Source organism: Chaetodon auriga, chromosome 12 (genome assembly GCF_051107435.1).
Source record: "Chaetodon auriga isolate fChaAug3 chromosome 12, fChaAug3.hap1, whole genome shotgun sequence".
Classification (NCBI taxonomy): domain Eukaryota; kingdom Metazoa; phylum Chordata; class Actinopteri; order Chaetodontiformes; family Chaetodontidae; genus Chaetodon; species Chaetodon auriga.
Genome location: NC_135085.1, coordinates 10807827 through 10823746, shown reverse-complemented (window position 1 = coordinate 10823746; position 15920 = coordinate 10807827). Strand labels below are relative to the sequence as shown.

The 15920-nt window shown below is 43.9% G+C and overlaps 1 protein-coding gene across 2 annotated transcripts in view; it reads right to left on the bottom strand.

Annotated features, from left to right (window-relative positions):
- pik3r2 (phosphoinositide-3-kinase, regulatory subunit 2 (beta)) overlaps nt 1–15727 on the bottom strand; it is a 28170-nt gene extending 12443 nt beyond the window's left edge. Inside the window, exons 1-2 of one of the 2 annotated variants that reach the window (XM_076746033.1) lie at nt 15479–15727; nt 7515–8391 (exon numbers count right to left, since the gene is read on the bottom strand). In XM_076746033.1, coding sequence (XP_076602148.1) covers nt 7515–7833 — 319 coding nt within the window. In that variant the 5' untranslated portion in view covers nt 7834–8391; nt 15479–15727. Of the gene's footprint in view, nt 1–7514; nt 8392–10096; nt 10760–15478 lie in introns of those variants that run through there. The other variant, XM_076746032.1, reaches the window with a different exon arrangement.
- Nucleotides 15728–15920: the final 193 nt, after the last annotated feature.

The following is a 15920-nucleotide window of genomic DNA, read 5'->3' as shown; positions in this document are numbered from 1 at the left end:
CTCAGACACCGAAATACCGAAAAGTGATTTGTAATATGATGAGACAGGATTCGACTGCTATGGCAACACTCATTTTATCCTCTGTCTAATATATATCCACATCTATAATAAGTCATGGGTGTAACAGAGTAATCTACTGAGAATGTGAGCTTCACCTTATTGATCGGTGCAGAAGTGGTGCAAGGTTCAACTTTTTTGCCAGTCGACCGTGTGCACTGATGTCTCATTAAAATAGAAATAAGAACAAGTAAAGTAAAGACTGCCTAAAGCCACGTTTCCACTCACTACTTTTGGCACAGTACCCTTGAAACCCTACCTGTACCTAAACCTTAGTTTTGTGTTTCCAGTACAACGTTTCACAATGCAAACGTGATAATAACGTGTATCAAACTGAACTGAACTGAAGCAGACTGCTTGGTGGAAACGAGCCTTAAGTATGACTGGACTGTCATAAATACAGCTGAAGCAAAATGCAAATGCTCCTGCTTTAGAAAGCAGCATGTATTAATTATTCAGTACGAGAGAGCGCACGCCAATCCCCTCAGAACTCATACAGATGTGTTTAGGCAGGTTGCAGGCAGTGAGACAGGGAAATCAAATAAAACAGGGAAATAAGTACAAATATAGGCTATAAAACCACAGAATGAATGCACTCTAATAGTTTGGGAGGGGTGTCGGAAAGAAAAAGGGACTGCCATATTTTCCCCAAGAGGAAGTAACTTTCTCACTCCCACATGCAAACAAACACAAACACTTTATTTCTCTGTTTATTTCCCTTCATCCAAAAAGAAGAAAAAATTCAACTCTGACTTTCGTGCAAAGGAGTCTTTTTTTTTTTTTTTTTTTTGCTGTAGCCCCGGAGCCTTGTCAGGGGTTTGGAAAGGCATGGAGAAGAGAGAGATAAAGAAACAGCAACTCGTTAGTCAATTAGAAGCACCTCCTTGGCAGACTGCACTCCGGGAGACAGACATATGACTTGACATGCCCTGAGATGCAGCCAATGGGAGAGATAAAGAGAAAAAAGCACGACAGAGTGTAGTTTGGCACTCTCGCACTTTAACATGAAAGTCCTGGTGCATTTGAGGCCTTGTACATCTCGTTCATGCACCCATTCACTGCAAGAGATTTTACAGACAAGACCTCATGACCGTGTTTGCAGAGGAGCTTTGATAAAGTCATTACAGCAAGTTAATCATGGACAAACCGAGTTGTTCAACAGCACGTTTGCTGGTACAAAACCTGCCAAATCATGTGTGATGTGTGTTATCTACACACGAAGCTGAACTGTGAAGGCCGGACGAACGTCGCAGATGGTGTCTTTGTGAGTTTGCGGTGACTAGCTCGCTGAGTTCAAGGCAAGCAAAAGTAGGCTGAATGAAGCAAAGCTATGCAAAACAAAATATTCGCTCTGTATCTTCTGCATCAGTGTGCTTATGTAATACGTAGCTGGCTCTGCTGCATTCTCCCTCTCGGAGCTGAAGTGCAGAGATACAGCATGAATTCATTCACAGGATTTCACCGCTCGAGCTAAACCTTTAACTCCAGCTCTCTGGATCTGTGCTGAAAAAAAAAGCCTTAATGGACTGAAATTATGTACAAGGTGTGGAATTAAACAGCCGCGACTGGTACAAGAAATTATCATTCGTTATGTGGTGAAATCTTTGGATTTCACTCTTTTGTTGAACGAATTCACATTTCAAGCTACTGACGATAAAGATGAAGGCCAGACAGCCACAGCTACTTGTTACCACAGAAAATAATATTTTACTGTGCCATGACCGCAGTGACCATGATGAAGGCTACGAAATACTAATCAAAGATGATTATATGAAACAATAATGTTTTCACATATCTCAGAAAACCTAATTCAGTGGTTTTGTGGTGGCATGGTTGAGACATTCATTGATGCTTAAAAAAAAAAAAAAACTAAAGAAAATAATCTCAACTACAGGCCCATTACTAAATTTTTCCAGAGCCTGTCCTGCAGGTGAACTAATGTGAGGCTAAACTGAAACACCTTCATCCACAACTGAGGTTTGCAAAAAACATTTTCAAGCCATGCCGCCCACTCCAAGCATGTGTTTCTTATGTACAGTGGTGACAAGGCCAGTTGGTGTCTGGCTCACGGAGGGTGTGTAAGAGTATGTACGCTGCTGGTCAGGTTTCACTGCTACATGTCCTCACTGCATCACAACCACGCAGACAGGCGATGCATCATGACCAGGCACACCATCCATTCCTCTGTCACAACATGCTTCAAAGCCGCACATGCACGAGCGACCTGTCAAACACATGTGATCTCCACAGGACGCTGGATCGGGCGTTGCAGGCCTACAGGTGCTGCTAGTGGAAATATTAGTGCAGAGATGTGTTACGAAACCTGCGATAACAGGCCGACTGAGACGTGTTTCATGCAACGTGAAAGGAGACACGTTATGCAAAAAATGTAGCACCAGGCTCAGAATGACACGGAGAAAAAGTGTTTTAGTGAAGCGTCAGCTGACATTGGGAGATTGTAGGAAGATGACATCGCAGTGCTCAGTCAGTTGACGACAGCGTGTCTAAGGGGTCCGTCGCTTCACTGGCCCATGTATACAACCTTGAGGTCATTTCTTGGACGTACACTGTGTGTTTGTGCATTGCCGTTTCATTTCGCTTGCTTTTTGATCGCCTGTAAACCAGCAGTGGGCATTTCATCAATGTGTCGCCCTTCCAGCTATTTCAACTGTCCGGCAGAGTCCATTGTGCTAATCTGTTGGTGTTGGTGCCGTTCCCTCTGCCATCTGCATACAGTCAACGTGCTGGTTGTGTACTCAAAGTGTATTAATGCAGTGCTGTCTACGACTGAAGTCTTTCCATGTACCTGAATGGAAAACAGCTGTGCTCATGGTAATGTTCGGAGGTCAAACACTGTGTTGCATATTTGTAAATGTTTTATCTACCACCGGGTGCATGGCGGCTGATCATTGTGTTTGTGTGTATGACTCTTTACAGTCTATAACTTTCAAAAACTGGAGATCCAACATTCACGTCCACTTCACGCAGCAATCTCTTTGTCTTTTGTCGCAACAAGCGCACCAACATTCATGCCTTTTCTTTATAACTTTCCTGCGTTGCTCCTCTCTTTGTCATTTTTTTCACCCAAACTTTGAGTGTACAAACAATTCGTCAACCATTCTTACAAACTAGTTTGCTTCGAGTGCAGCCCTGCACTTGAACACAGCACATGAATAGTTTCAGGTCACTGAAACAGAGTTGGAGAAGAACAGAACAGACCATACTGTTGTCGTGTAATGTGGTTCTTAATCTATTAGTCAAGTCTGAACGCTTTCATGGTTTCATTCTGTGGAAGCAAACAGGAATCATGATTGTATTTCCCTCCTGCCTGCAGTAAGAAACTGTACAAACTGTACTTTACTCTGCTTCCGGTTTGCTTAAGCTGTTAATCTTTTAGTAAGACAACTTCACGCCCAAATGAGCTCTCAGTTACTGCCCTGAAAATGCTCCAGAAAGAGACATTTTCTAAAGCTCTGCAAACGGTAACATGCTAACTTTCCTAAACTCCTGGAGAATAATACAACAGTCAGAAGAGAAACCAAATACAGCTGGTTCCTATATTTGCAGTTGGATAGGGTGGCCTGGGCTTAAAATGTAGCCTTCGTCTCCCTCCCTTTCCAGCCTCTCCATATCTTTCCCATTCACTTTCTCTACTGTCTCAGCCCCTCTGCCACCCCCTCCACGCGTTCTTTGAAAGTGTTTTCCTGGTAAGGCGCAGGGAGCGGGGAGTGAGTGGAGGCCTCTCCTTTCTGAGAACTGGCCTCTCTAACATGGTTTATAGCTGCCCAGAGACAGTATCAGACGTGTATGTGAATCAGGGAGAGAGGCTGCAAAAAAGGAGGGAGGACGAGAGGGGGTGGGGGGAGGAGGAGGGAGAGGAGGGAGGGAGGGAGTATGAAGGGAGGAGTCTGCAAAAATGCCAAGCCATGGTTCACTTCAGCAGGCAGTTAAAGTGAGGCCAGGGAGAGGAGACAGAGAAAGGAGGGAAAGAGAAAAAAACTCACTCCGGGTTTGTAGAATTATTTCTGCAGCAAGTTGAGAAACGTTCTGCCTCCATATCCGAGGCACGAAACTGATTCTTACTCCCAATTGGTCTCGGAAAGTACTTGCGTCTATCGCACACACATGTGCACCACAAAGCTGGAGAAGTGAGGAGGGTTACCAGCCAAAATCCACGCAAACAAACACTCTTTGAATGTGGAAACAATGCTGTTGTTGCATGCATGGCTGAGACGACGCCACGAGAAAACTAAAAAACTGTTTTAACACAAAGTGACGTGCATTTCATTTTCTGTGCACGCGACAACGAAATGCACAAACAGAAAGGTGTGCTGCGTCAGTAGAACAGCAGCGCCGCTAAAGCCGTCCATCTTGTACAAATATTCACACTAATATGACGTCATCGTCCAACCCAGAATCCTCTTTTTACCAAGTCATCTCAGAAAGAAGAAAAGCTGAGCCATCTGCATCTTTTGGCCAACAAGAAATCTGCTTTTTGCATCGTCCCTGCTGCTGCTCAAACACGTTTGGACATTACGTAGCTGGGTTGTTGTTGTCGACATTCTGCAGTAACCTGATTTCTTAAATGCAAATGAGAGACCTGGTTTCCTTAATCAGGGTGAGGGATTAAGAAAAGCCCTGTTAACAGTAAGATTCCTGCTAAAGAAACCTGATTTTTTTGCCAATGCATACACTTAACTGGGTTTCTAATGAGAGTTTAACATGTTTGCATTTGCATGACAAAGACTTGAGACTGAGAAAGCATTGCTGTAGCAGCAGTGTGGACTGAAGACAGTAAGTGTTTATTATTTAAACTGATTAAATCCAAGTTACTGACAGTTTTCAGACTAAACCTGAATGTAAAATAAATAAGTCTTGAGAAGTAGTTTTGCACACGGGACCAGTAAGACAAACACAAAGCAGGCCCTCCCAGTGCACTCGTCAGTCATAACGGTTTGACCAGGAACAAACAACAAAGAGAAAAAAATCAGTGATAAAATATTTCATCTCTCAAAGTCTGAAATTATGTTCGAAGTCATCAAGGGGAGAAATCTTTTAACGGACCAGCTGCATGTAAACGTGGGCTTTACAGTGACCACGTTACTGCAGCACACATAAAGACTGTAACCAGTGACCTTCCTTATTTCTCCCAGTAACACACCTTCTTGTGCGCTCATAAACTTTGTGTTGCAAAGTGCAAAGTTTTCACTTCAAACTTTCTTACGACAGCAAACAAACTCCTGAAAACTACGTGTCCTGAAACTGCAGGTTGGATCAATCAATTTCAGCTAAATAGCCTGCAGTCAGTTTTCCTAAAGGTTCAGCTGTGTGTAAAGATGGACGCTGGATTAAACCTGTAACTTGGTCAACCTCCCTACCAACCAGGCTGCAGCGCTGCCCCCCAATGCCAAATGTTACAATCCCCGCGAATAGTAAATGGGCCACACTAACAATAGCCCTATTCACATGACGTCCAAGGCCTCTGTGCCTTCAGGGAAGTGAAGATGATATTTGTAAAATTTGGGCTTGACCATTTCTAATCTACAATGCACATTTGGTGCTACGCCAAGGTATCCTTCTGCCGTGCCCCCCCGCCTCAGGGTTTCACTTGGTTTCTCTGGCCCTGTCGCTCCATATCACAGACACAAACGCCTGCTGCCCAACTGGTTTGTCTCACTGTCTGTCAAACCATGAGGATACTGTTGTCCTGCTCACCTGCCTCTGCTAGACAAAGTTCAGGCCTGTGCTTATCCACCAATACATTCCCTTCACTCTCAAGTTTGCATTCAATCATTGGCACGGAGAAATCTCATTTGATAAGAATTATAGAGAAGTTTGCGCTGCAGCTATGATTTTTTTTTAGGACTTTCCAGAGAAAAATACAGAGAAATGAATTCAAACTAACCAATCTGAATGAGGCCCAGTGTACTTTGTTGTATACAATGAATAGCCAATTGGCTCAACCAGAGGTAATTCAGAGTTCACAGCCTACATGCTCAGAGTGGTACTTATCCCATCTGTCATAAAAAAAAAGCACAGGGATATAACAGAGAATAAAGCGTTTGATGGAGGAGGAATGCATGGTTTCATATGCAGAATGATATTAAAACTTTTATTTATCTATTTTGGCCCTGTGCACCTTTTTCTCTGGCATCCCACCCAAGGAAGCAATAAATTTACCATCTGAAGCCAAAAAGGAAGGGAATGCAAATGAGGAGAAAATGATGGAAATCTTGCGAGTGTGGAAGAACTCGGGTGACAAATCATAGTTTTTACTTGAAGTCGAGCTCGCTAAGATCAACCGGTCCATGCCAAGTGTATGTTTGAGTTGGATGCTGTCGCAGCTGAAAGCAGGCTCTTACCATTATGAATAAATATCATGCCTGTCTATTTTCTCAAAGTCACGGGAGTGCAGAGAGGTGTGAAAGAACAGAGGACTTATCTCAGAGACACTGTCTTTAAAAAACACTTTGCACAAAACACGAACGGGCCTGTTGAAACAGCAGTGTTCCTCAAAATGACACTCAACAGGTTAAACATCTGAGTGACACAGTGAAAGAGAGGCAGGCATTTTTGTGCAGATAAGCCCAGATGCAGTTTGGACGCCACAGACACATGTTAACGCTGAATGTAAAGGGGACCACACAGACGGACAGAATAAATGGCAGACCTGTACAGGAGAGTCCAGTAAGCAGATGGATTAGCCCTTTATTATTCAGCAGAGAGTTTGGTTAGCTGTGCTTCCAAAGAGGTAAGGCTTATGACGCGTTTTAAGGATAGATTAAAGGGTCATCTTGAGGTCACTGCCAAATGTGAGATCCCTATCAAAACTCAGAAGAAGAGCCAGTGGCTGCTTTTGAATATGTGCATTTTTTGTTTTGCATTTGGGCATTTGCAGATAGTCTGGTCCTCTACGTGAGACTGCGTTAACAAACCCAAAAATAAAAAATAAAATGCAAAAAATAAAGCTATTTTTTGATTGCAAAGAAAAAGAGTCTTTATAAAAACATAATCTTCCTCATATGAATAAAGACCAACAAAGATCTCCATTCATAGCGTGGTATAAATTAGCCTGAGTTAACTGCTCTTGCTGTTCTTCATTTGGAAGCTTTCGGCACGACTGGATGACTTCTCAATTATGTAATAACTTATTCTGATGATATTTTTAAGCTCCTGCTTCAGAATAAGATCAACAGACAGCACGCTGCAATAACAAAATGTTCAACCGTTAATTAACACACTGAGAAATCAGCTAACTTCTGCGCTGGTGTCTCAAACAAACTTTACTCTAACTTTACGTACAACACTGCAAAACTATATCTTGAGGTCACCTTAAATTTGCAACCGAATCGAGCTACGAGCGAATTGTTCTCTACAATTTACTGGAAAAATGGTTCCTGCTTCCCTGCGGGGAAACACCGTGTGACAGAGTATAACATACATTAATAGACTCTTACCTTGAGACAAGTCTGGTCTCGGAGCAGCAGGGAGGGGTCGCTGGGATCTGGGTTGACTTGATGGGAGTGCCATCTTGACGGGCCCCACATACTCGACATACGTCCCTGGGAAGTCGCCTCTCTGTTTGGTGCGCTCGTTGTACCCGAGGAGCCAGCCGAGGCGCTCAGGCTGCTCCACACAGCCCTCCTGGTAGTTCTCCATTGACAGCAGTGAGGCCTTGCTGACTGTCAGAAGGTCTCCAGGCTGCAGATCCAAGTCCTCTTCCTGGTCCTTGGTAAATGCGTAGAGGGCGAGGTACTGAAAACCTTCCGCCGCCATTTTGTTAGGGAGGCAAAAATCAAAATGGCCACCGAAGAGAGGATTAGATGGTGCAGCCCGAGTCCCACTGCAACGACAGGGTTCGGCTATACAGAAATCCTCCTCAGAAACCAAAAAGGCTGTTGAGTCACTAAACTCTGGTGTTGGTACGGCGGCTCTGGGGGGTGAGGGGAGGAGGGAGAGTCACCCGAAGCTTAGAAGCATTTTCAAAAGTTGATAAGGTCACGTTCTGCTGCTGTTACGTCTGAGGCGGCAGCGGTTTCAGACCTGACCGGTGTTGGTGGACTGGTGCACTTTCCTCAGCTTGATACCCCGGTTGAGCCAGATGATGGAGCAGAGGGAGAGCGTTGGCAACATGCTCTTTCAAGCCGCGAAAACCTGCTGGCTGGGTGCTACTGGGGCAGCCTGGTCAAAGATTTTGCCAGTCGAGGGCCCTGCGTCGTTGGCTCCCCGCGGTCAGTTGAAGTGGTCTGATTGGAGGATGAGCGGCAGGGTGGGAAGGTCTTTAATCCTCCTCCGTTCTCACAGGCTCCAGCATGGACTGGGATTAAGACCGACCTGCATGGCACGAAAACCCCAAAGAAACCAAGAAAGGGGAAAAGAGGAAAAAAATATTTGAAATTAGTCTCAAAAACAACAAAAAACGAAAAGCGCAATCATGAAAAATACGAACTGACTGTCATTAATTGCTGTCTATTCGATAAGGAGCCTGAAGTAAAGCGGCACATATCTATGTGAAACGAAGCTTAAAGCGCTGCATGAAAATGGCGAACTGCGGCAGCTCCATGCATTTGTGCAGTCTTCGGTTAGGACAGAGAGATCGGATGATGCTGCTGCGTCATGACCAACAGCAGACTGGGTCCCTGGACAGGAGCCTCCATTGCCTCCACATTCACACACTCACAGCCTAAACTGACGCACCACAGTTTCCACAGGAACAAAAAGTTTCACTGTGAAAATACACATCCCTTGAACTTACACGACGACGTGTGCGATTAGCACGAATCCGAAAGAAATTCATGCCAAACGGCGAAGAAAACATTTTCGCAGAACGAGCATGCAAAAGAAACTAACGGCTGTGGGTTAACCAGAATTTTCTGAAACATGCAGAACCCTTTGCAACAGTTCCCTCTCCGTAGGAGAGAAAAAAGGCAGCTCTGTGTTGCCTCAGAAATATTTTCGGCTTCATTCTGTCAAAATAGCTAAATCATACTGTACCAAGTCTTTTCCAGATGAGAATCCCGAATGGGCAGTCAACTGAGCAGCCAAAGCCTGGCACAATATCACAGAATACCACTTAAAAAGAAATGTTTCTCTGCACAATATCACACTCCTTCTAGTCAATCGTATCAGAGCGTCTATTTACAGCACAGAGGTTATCCATGGACCCATAATGAATGTTCCCTGATGAAGATGATCGCAAGGCCCGATAAAATGGCAAGCACAAGTATGCAATTATTACCATTTAACAGCAACACAACAGTTTCGAAAGGCTGGATTTTATCAGTCTTAGAGGTTCTAGTAAAACAGTTTGATCGAATCCATTTGAAAAATCCTAATTTCCGGGGGTTGGAAACACGATTTTAACATGGAAAAATCATCAATATCTCTTTTGGCCATTTGAGATTTGAGTGGGGCAATGAAAAGAAAATGCCATAAAGTTGAAATTCAAAATGGCAACTATACTGAGAGATGAGACAGAGCGAGGAAGAGAGAGAGATTAGGGTTTCCAGATTAAGTACGACATCTGTGGTCTGTGGACCAACCAAGGACAATGGTCCTGTTAACCTCTCTGGACGGGATGAACGGATGTCAGTGAGGAGATGGAGCAGGTAGAGAGGCAGGGAGAAAGGGACAGGAAGGTGGATGGAAGTTTTGGTCTTGTATGGCAGAGGAAGGAGATATTTGGGGCAATTTCTCAAAACGTCCAAATCCAAATAACCACAGGCCTGGTTCCGAGGCCCGATGTTGTGCAATCATTCTGTAAACGTTCGTGAATGGACAATGTTTTGTGTGATGCATTGCAGACGCTTCAATAAAACTAGGTGAGAGCATAAAAAATAAACCTAAACCTCCGGTTTGCATCTTTGAAAAGCAAAGTGCATGCTTTCGAACCTTAGTCTAGATTATCCTCTCTCCCCCCACGACATTCGGAAAGCGAACGCATATCAACTGCAAACCTTCGTGAGAAAGAATATCATCTTTTTAAAAAAAGGTTTAAGAGTTATCGTGATAACAGGATGCAGCAGAGTGCAGCACTCACCCCACTTTTGGTTCAGAGAGAAGCCGGACAGGCTCAGCCACACTCTCGGTCCAACATCCTTCGAGTCGACAAGCAAGAGGTGCCAGGCTAGACACGTGGCACTGGCATACCCAACCACAGCCCGCAATCCTCACACCACCATAAACCCCCCACCCCCCCAACCCTAAACCCCCCTCCCTCCCCTCTCCACCTGCTCTTCAACCCCCCAAACACACACAGAGTCTTGCCTCCAACTGACAACCCCCCCCCCAATCCTCAGCCAGCGAAAAAGTCCAGTCGTTTTCCCAGTTGCCATGTTTTATTTGTTTATAGTCGGAGCGCTGCTGCAGAAAAGAGGCAAAAACAAGACGAAGACCCAGGGAAAGAAAAGGCGGCGCACGGGGAGCGCTCTCATTCAGTAATCCTTTTTTATTATTTAGTTCCAGAGAAGAAAAAGTCGTGCAAGGTGAGAGCAGAGTCATCTCTGTTACAGTCCGGGTCTGATAGTGTTGTAGTAGCTCACAGTTCGGGGCAGCAGCAGCAGCTGGCAAGCTCAGCGTCACTGGATCCATCCTTTTTATGAGACTTTTAATTCAGTCAGAGCAGAGAGCGACAGAAAGCAGTGAAAAAACAGAGTGAGGCTGAGAGACGGAGCACTTTGCTATCAGCAGAGTCCACACGGCTGAGGGAGACCACAGGAAAATAATTAATGAATAGGCAGCAAGTAACTCACTGTTGCTAGAGAGAGGGAAAGCTAATCCTGCACTCTGATTGGCTGCCGCTGTGGCCATGTGCTCAGCAGTCACCAGAGAAGCCGGGCAAATCAAGGAAATGTTCTAATATTAGAAAATGTATCTAGGCAGTGATCAAACATCTGAACCAAACAAGTCCACCTTTTCCCCCCACACACTTGACTTTTCTCATCTGTGCAACCTCAGCGCTCGCTCGTCACCTTTGACGAGGCGATGATTTAAAGCAAATAAATCTGCCACAGGATAATGATGAAAAGCACAACATGGAAACACCGAAGCCTGCGTGTGATTGGAGAGAATTCCATGAGTCATGTTGAAGTCGTGCAATGAGATGAAAGGAGAGGATTTTTGTTTTTCTCAGTTAAGGGGACGATAAATGTGACGATTAGATGCATCAAAAGAAGGGAAAATACATTTTGGCCTTTATGAAGCAGAACAGTGAGAGAAACTTTGACATGATGCAATATTTGGTGAACAAACTATAACATAACAGTAATTTAAAGAGATGTGAGTCATTGTTCTTCTGATTCCTTGTTTGGGGAAATTTTGCTTAAGTATGAAGGAAAGTGAGACCCAGACTGAACTCAAAATGGCATTTGGATTTTGTCCTCCGCTGTCTGCAGACATCAAATGACTCTTGATGTGTTTAGTCAGCCAGTGGCGCTCTGACCTGTTCATTATACACCAGTATGCATAATGTAAAATGGCAAATAAGCTATTCAGAGCATCACTAACACTGTGAGTGAAACAAGAGCTACTGACATGGCTGAAGACCAACATGCCAAACATGTGTGTGTGTGTGTGTGTGTTTCATCGTTGGATTTTGGTGAACAGATATGATTTGGATGAAAAGATGTATTTACTGTTGATTGTTTTTTAATACTCGTATGCGAATGACGAGGTATTTCATTGTTTGTTTACACATTAAAAGACCAGGACTTCTTAAGAGCTGACACAGTGCGTTGTTTTTCAAGCAAAAATGTCAAACATTGATGTTTCCAGGTCGTCAAACATGAGGATTTCCTGCTTTTCTCTGTTTTGTACCATTGTAAAATAAATATCTTTGGGGTTTTTGAGGAGTCAAAGTGCCAAAACATCGGAAAACGAGACAAAACACTGGCCAAACGATGAATTTAAAGAATACCTGGTGGATAAATCAATTTGGAAAATAACTGTTTGTTGCGGCCCTTCACTGTTTACACTACACACAGATCATACGTTAGTGGATACGAGGAGTGGGTGAAAATCAGTTGAGAAAATGATGCAGAACTCACAATACTGCCATGAAGCGGAAAAACCAAACAGAAAAGCAGAGATCTTTGAGTTATAAATACCACAGTATTAACGAGGAGGAAAATCTCTGATAGTGAGTTTATCGTCTTTATATCCACCTACTGCTTCACATTGTTATCAGCGCAGCCCGACTGATACTGGACATCTGATGCCAATAATGATCCTGAGGTATAATATTAATAACATTAACACAGGACATTAACAATCTCGTGCGAGGAGCCCTTTAGACTTTTACTGGGACTTTCGACAGTTTAAAAATGAACTCGTCAGTCCTTCCTAAATCACCTCAAACCTAACTGGCATTTCTGTCCTGCAGTGTCTTGTTACTTATCTTCTTGTTCCCTAATGAAATATCTGTAACAACCTCTTATCAGCTGATGTATCAGCCTGGTCAATTTACCTGTCTAGCTCTATATATTATATATTAAATCAAATACCAACATTACACAAACCTGATTATGTCACGAGTATGTCGTTCATTTTTCCTCTCAATCAATCACCCAGCTATCAGCTACCATCGCGGAGGAACAGGTTTCCCTGCAGACCTGAGGGTGTCGCACATCGTCTTTCACTTTTCAATCTACAATATCATCAATTCTGACTTTGTTTTTTTGCTTTTGTCAACAGTCACGTGTGTGTAGGTCAATGTAAAATAAGGTGAACCATGTCTTTGAAAGTTTGCTGGAAACATGCCCAGGCAAATCCAATCCAAATATCAGCCAACAGTTGTGTGATTATTTTGCAGAAAGAGCGGATGGATTAATGACTCTCAGAAAGTTTATGGATTTCATGCATCAAAAAAAAAAAAAAAGAAAGAAAGAAAGAAAGAAAGAAAGAAAGAAAGAAAGAAAGAAAGAAAGGTGTCAGTTTTCTGCTGTCCTTAAATGACTTTCACTGACACAAATGCACTGTACACAATTCAGACATTTAATGTAAATAAACACAGTTATTGCTTTAACGTTTGCGTATGCAGCCCTGCTGATGAGGAGCTGACTACAGAGCCACCACGCATGCATCCTGGCCTCGGGCCATCTGTCCACATGGAACTGAAAAATCTACTGCGCCACAGGCAGCGAGGACAAGCCAACAACACAGGAGTTTGTGAGGACTTGTTTTTCAGCCTAAAATGGGGGCTTAGGCAGTTCATGAGTTAGGTTATCTTCATCTGAATTCTAACTGTCCTTAACGAAGCTGAAAAGCTAACTTTGCTGAAGAGAAACATCTGCTACGAAGATTATGTGGCACTGAGACGGCACTGTTCTGCAAAGTCAAATATACCACAGGGCTCCACAGTTAAAGAGGACTCGCTGTGTTTAACACAAGACATAAGATGCAGGAAATTCAACACCTTGGCCTGTTCAAATGTCCATACGACCACGCCGATTAACAGTTTGACTGCAGCAAAGATACAAACTCTGATAGACCTGCTAGTTGAAAATACCACAAGTTTTTCTGCTGCGTAGCGAGCATGCAGTGTGTGTGTGTATGGACGCCTCATGCTTGTCCCTTTCACTCGGATGACTGCACGTCTTTTGCTTATTAATACAAATACCCTTTCAGGCCTCACAAGTCACATACGAATGCACAAAACTGCACCCCGGCACCTCCATAGCTAACTCTATTTTGCCTAAACATGGATATATGCAGGTAGCATACAGAGGCCTCCACTGTAACACACAGCAGTGACAAAGCTAATCAAAGACTAATCCCATTGTGACACAGACAGATGAATAAGGAACCAGTTTGACGTGGTCAGCGATGAATTCAGATTAATTTAACGTGTCAATTCATCCGTCTGTTACTTGACATTCCATAAAAATGTTTTATGACCTGAATGTTAATCCTGGATCAAAGCAATAAGCACAGGAAAAAGAAGCCAGTCAATAAGTCAGAGACGTATTCCTAACCCCTGTCAGGACTTGACAGCAACTGGTCACATCTTTGACCGACGTGTCCAAAAAGTGGACAAGTAATCAACTAGATTTGTACTCAGCGACGACGGAGCCCACACGGCTTGTTTAACTCACTGAAAAGTTAAGGAAATCGTGCTTTTGTTAAGACATCATTTCATCGTCCCGCAGGGAAATTTGTCTTGGGCTGCAAACATCGCACATTTGCCAACAGTGTCTCACACTGTAACTGTAAGATATTTAGTTTTTCTTGGGTACGAATCCAAGCACAGAGTTTGCAGCGTTTCCAGAGCAGCTACGTCTAAAAACTGTCCTTAAAGTCGTATTCTGTTGCTATTTTGATCAAATAACACCATTTCAGTTTAACTGGGTCCCCCAGCTGAAGGACATATAACAAAAATAACCACAGCTGCACCACGTCTGCTGGAAGCTGAGGTGAGCTGTCTTCAGCCCCTCTGAGAAGTGACACTTGGCATTCTGTGAATCCCCACTTCTTTTTTAGTAAAACAAGCCCTGCCAGTCATTCTAAGACATTTAGAAGAAGAATAAAGACTTTGCCGCAAGTCACTCTTCACGCTGATGAAGCAGTGTCCTGGAGGATTGACATTTGGTTGCATAATGCTGGATTCAGTAATTACAAGAGAGGGTGGAGGTGGGGTGGGGGGAGATCTCCACACAGTCAAGTGGCTTGTCTTATTATGCATGTGATACAATTTCCATAAAACTCCTAGATGCATGGCAAATCCTCAAACCAGGGGTGCAACACACACATCATGTCAGGCCTTGAGCTATGTTAGGCCTCCGCACTGCATGGCCTCAGTGTGCAATCAATGCAAAGGCACTGTTACAGTGTAACATACGGTGGGCTACCGATGTACACACCGAGTACACTGCCAAGTTTGGCTTGTCTGCTGTGTAGGACAACTTTCTCAAAGTTAGCAGCATCTGAAATATTTTAATTTTAGCATTTAGCTAAAAAAGAAAAAAATACCCCTCTAACCTCGGAGATTTAAATTCCGCATGAAGTGACTACTTAAAGAGCTGCTGGCTGTTTTAAAAGGCCTCCTTACTGCACTGTCACAACACAACAAGAATAAACAACGAACTCAAAACCGACACTATAATTCAAGTGTAAAGCAGCTTTAGAAAAGAGATGTTAAACCGTTTCACGAACTTAACGGGCTCCGCGAGCAACTGTCGCCAAGCGCGAGCGCCGAGCAACACGCTGCAAGAATAAATGTTGCCTTTTAGCGCAAAGTGTGCTGCGCAAAAAAAAAAACAAAAAACGTTAAACGCGTAAAAGAAAACGCTGTCCTGAAACTTTAGGACTCAAGTCAGCAGTGTGTAGCTGCGTGCGTTGAGCACACTTGCAGCGCTTCCACCATTTTCCAGTACAGTGGCTGCTGCCTTGCTGTACTGGAAATGTGCAATAACTTGGAAAAACTCACCCGCGGATATTTCTTGACTCTTCTCACTTTCGGCTGCGGCGCTTTAAGCCTTCAAAGTGGCAGGCAGAGTCCGTGTACTGTCGTATTTGCGGACGAGAGCTCCTCGAGGTGCGTTAAACTTCTAGCAGAGCCTGTGCTCACTTCTAGCTTCGCCTTCTTTCTCTCGCTCTTTCTTTCTTTTCCCGTTCATGACTCCCTGCTCCCCTACACAGCCATTTTCCAGCTCAGCACGGCGCAGGGAAGGAGAGTGCGTGGGAACTAATATGAAGAGCGCGGAAAGGGACGAAGTGCGCCGGAAAAGTCCGAACGATTAGTGAGGGGTCACCGGATGGCCTCGGCCCATAATGGAAATTTGAACCTGACAATCTTAAGCTGAAGGGCTGCATTTTCCCCTCTCAACCTTGTACTTTCAGCTCTCTTTGTTGCGAGGACTCCTGTTCAT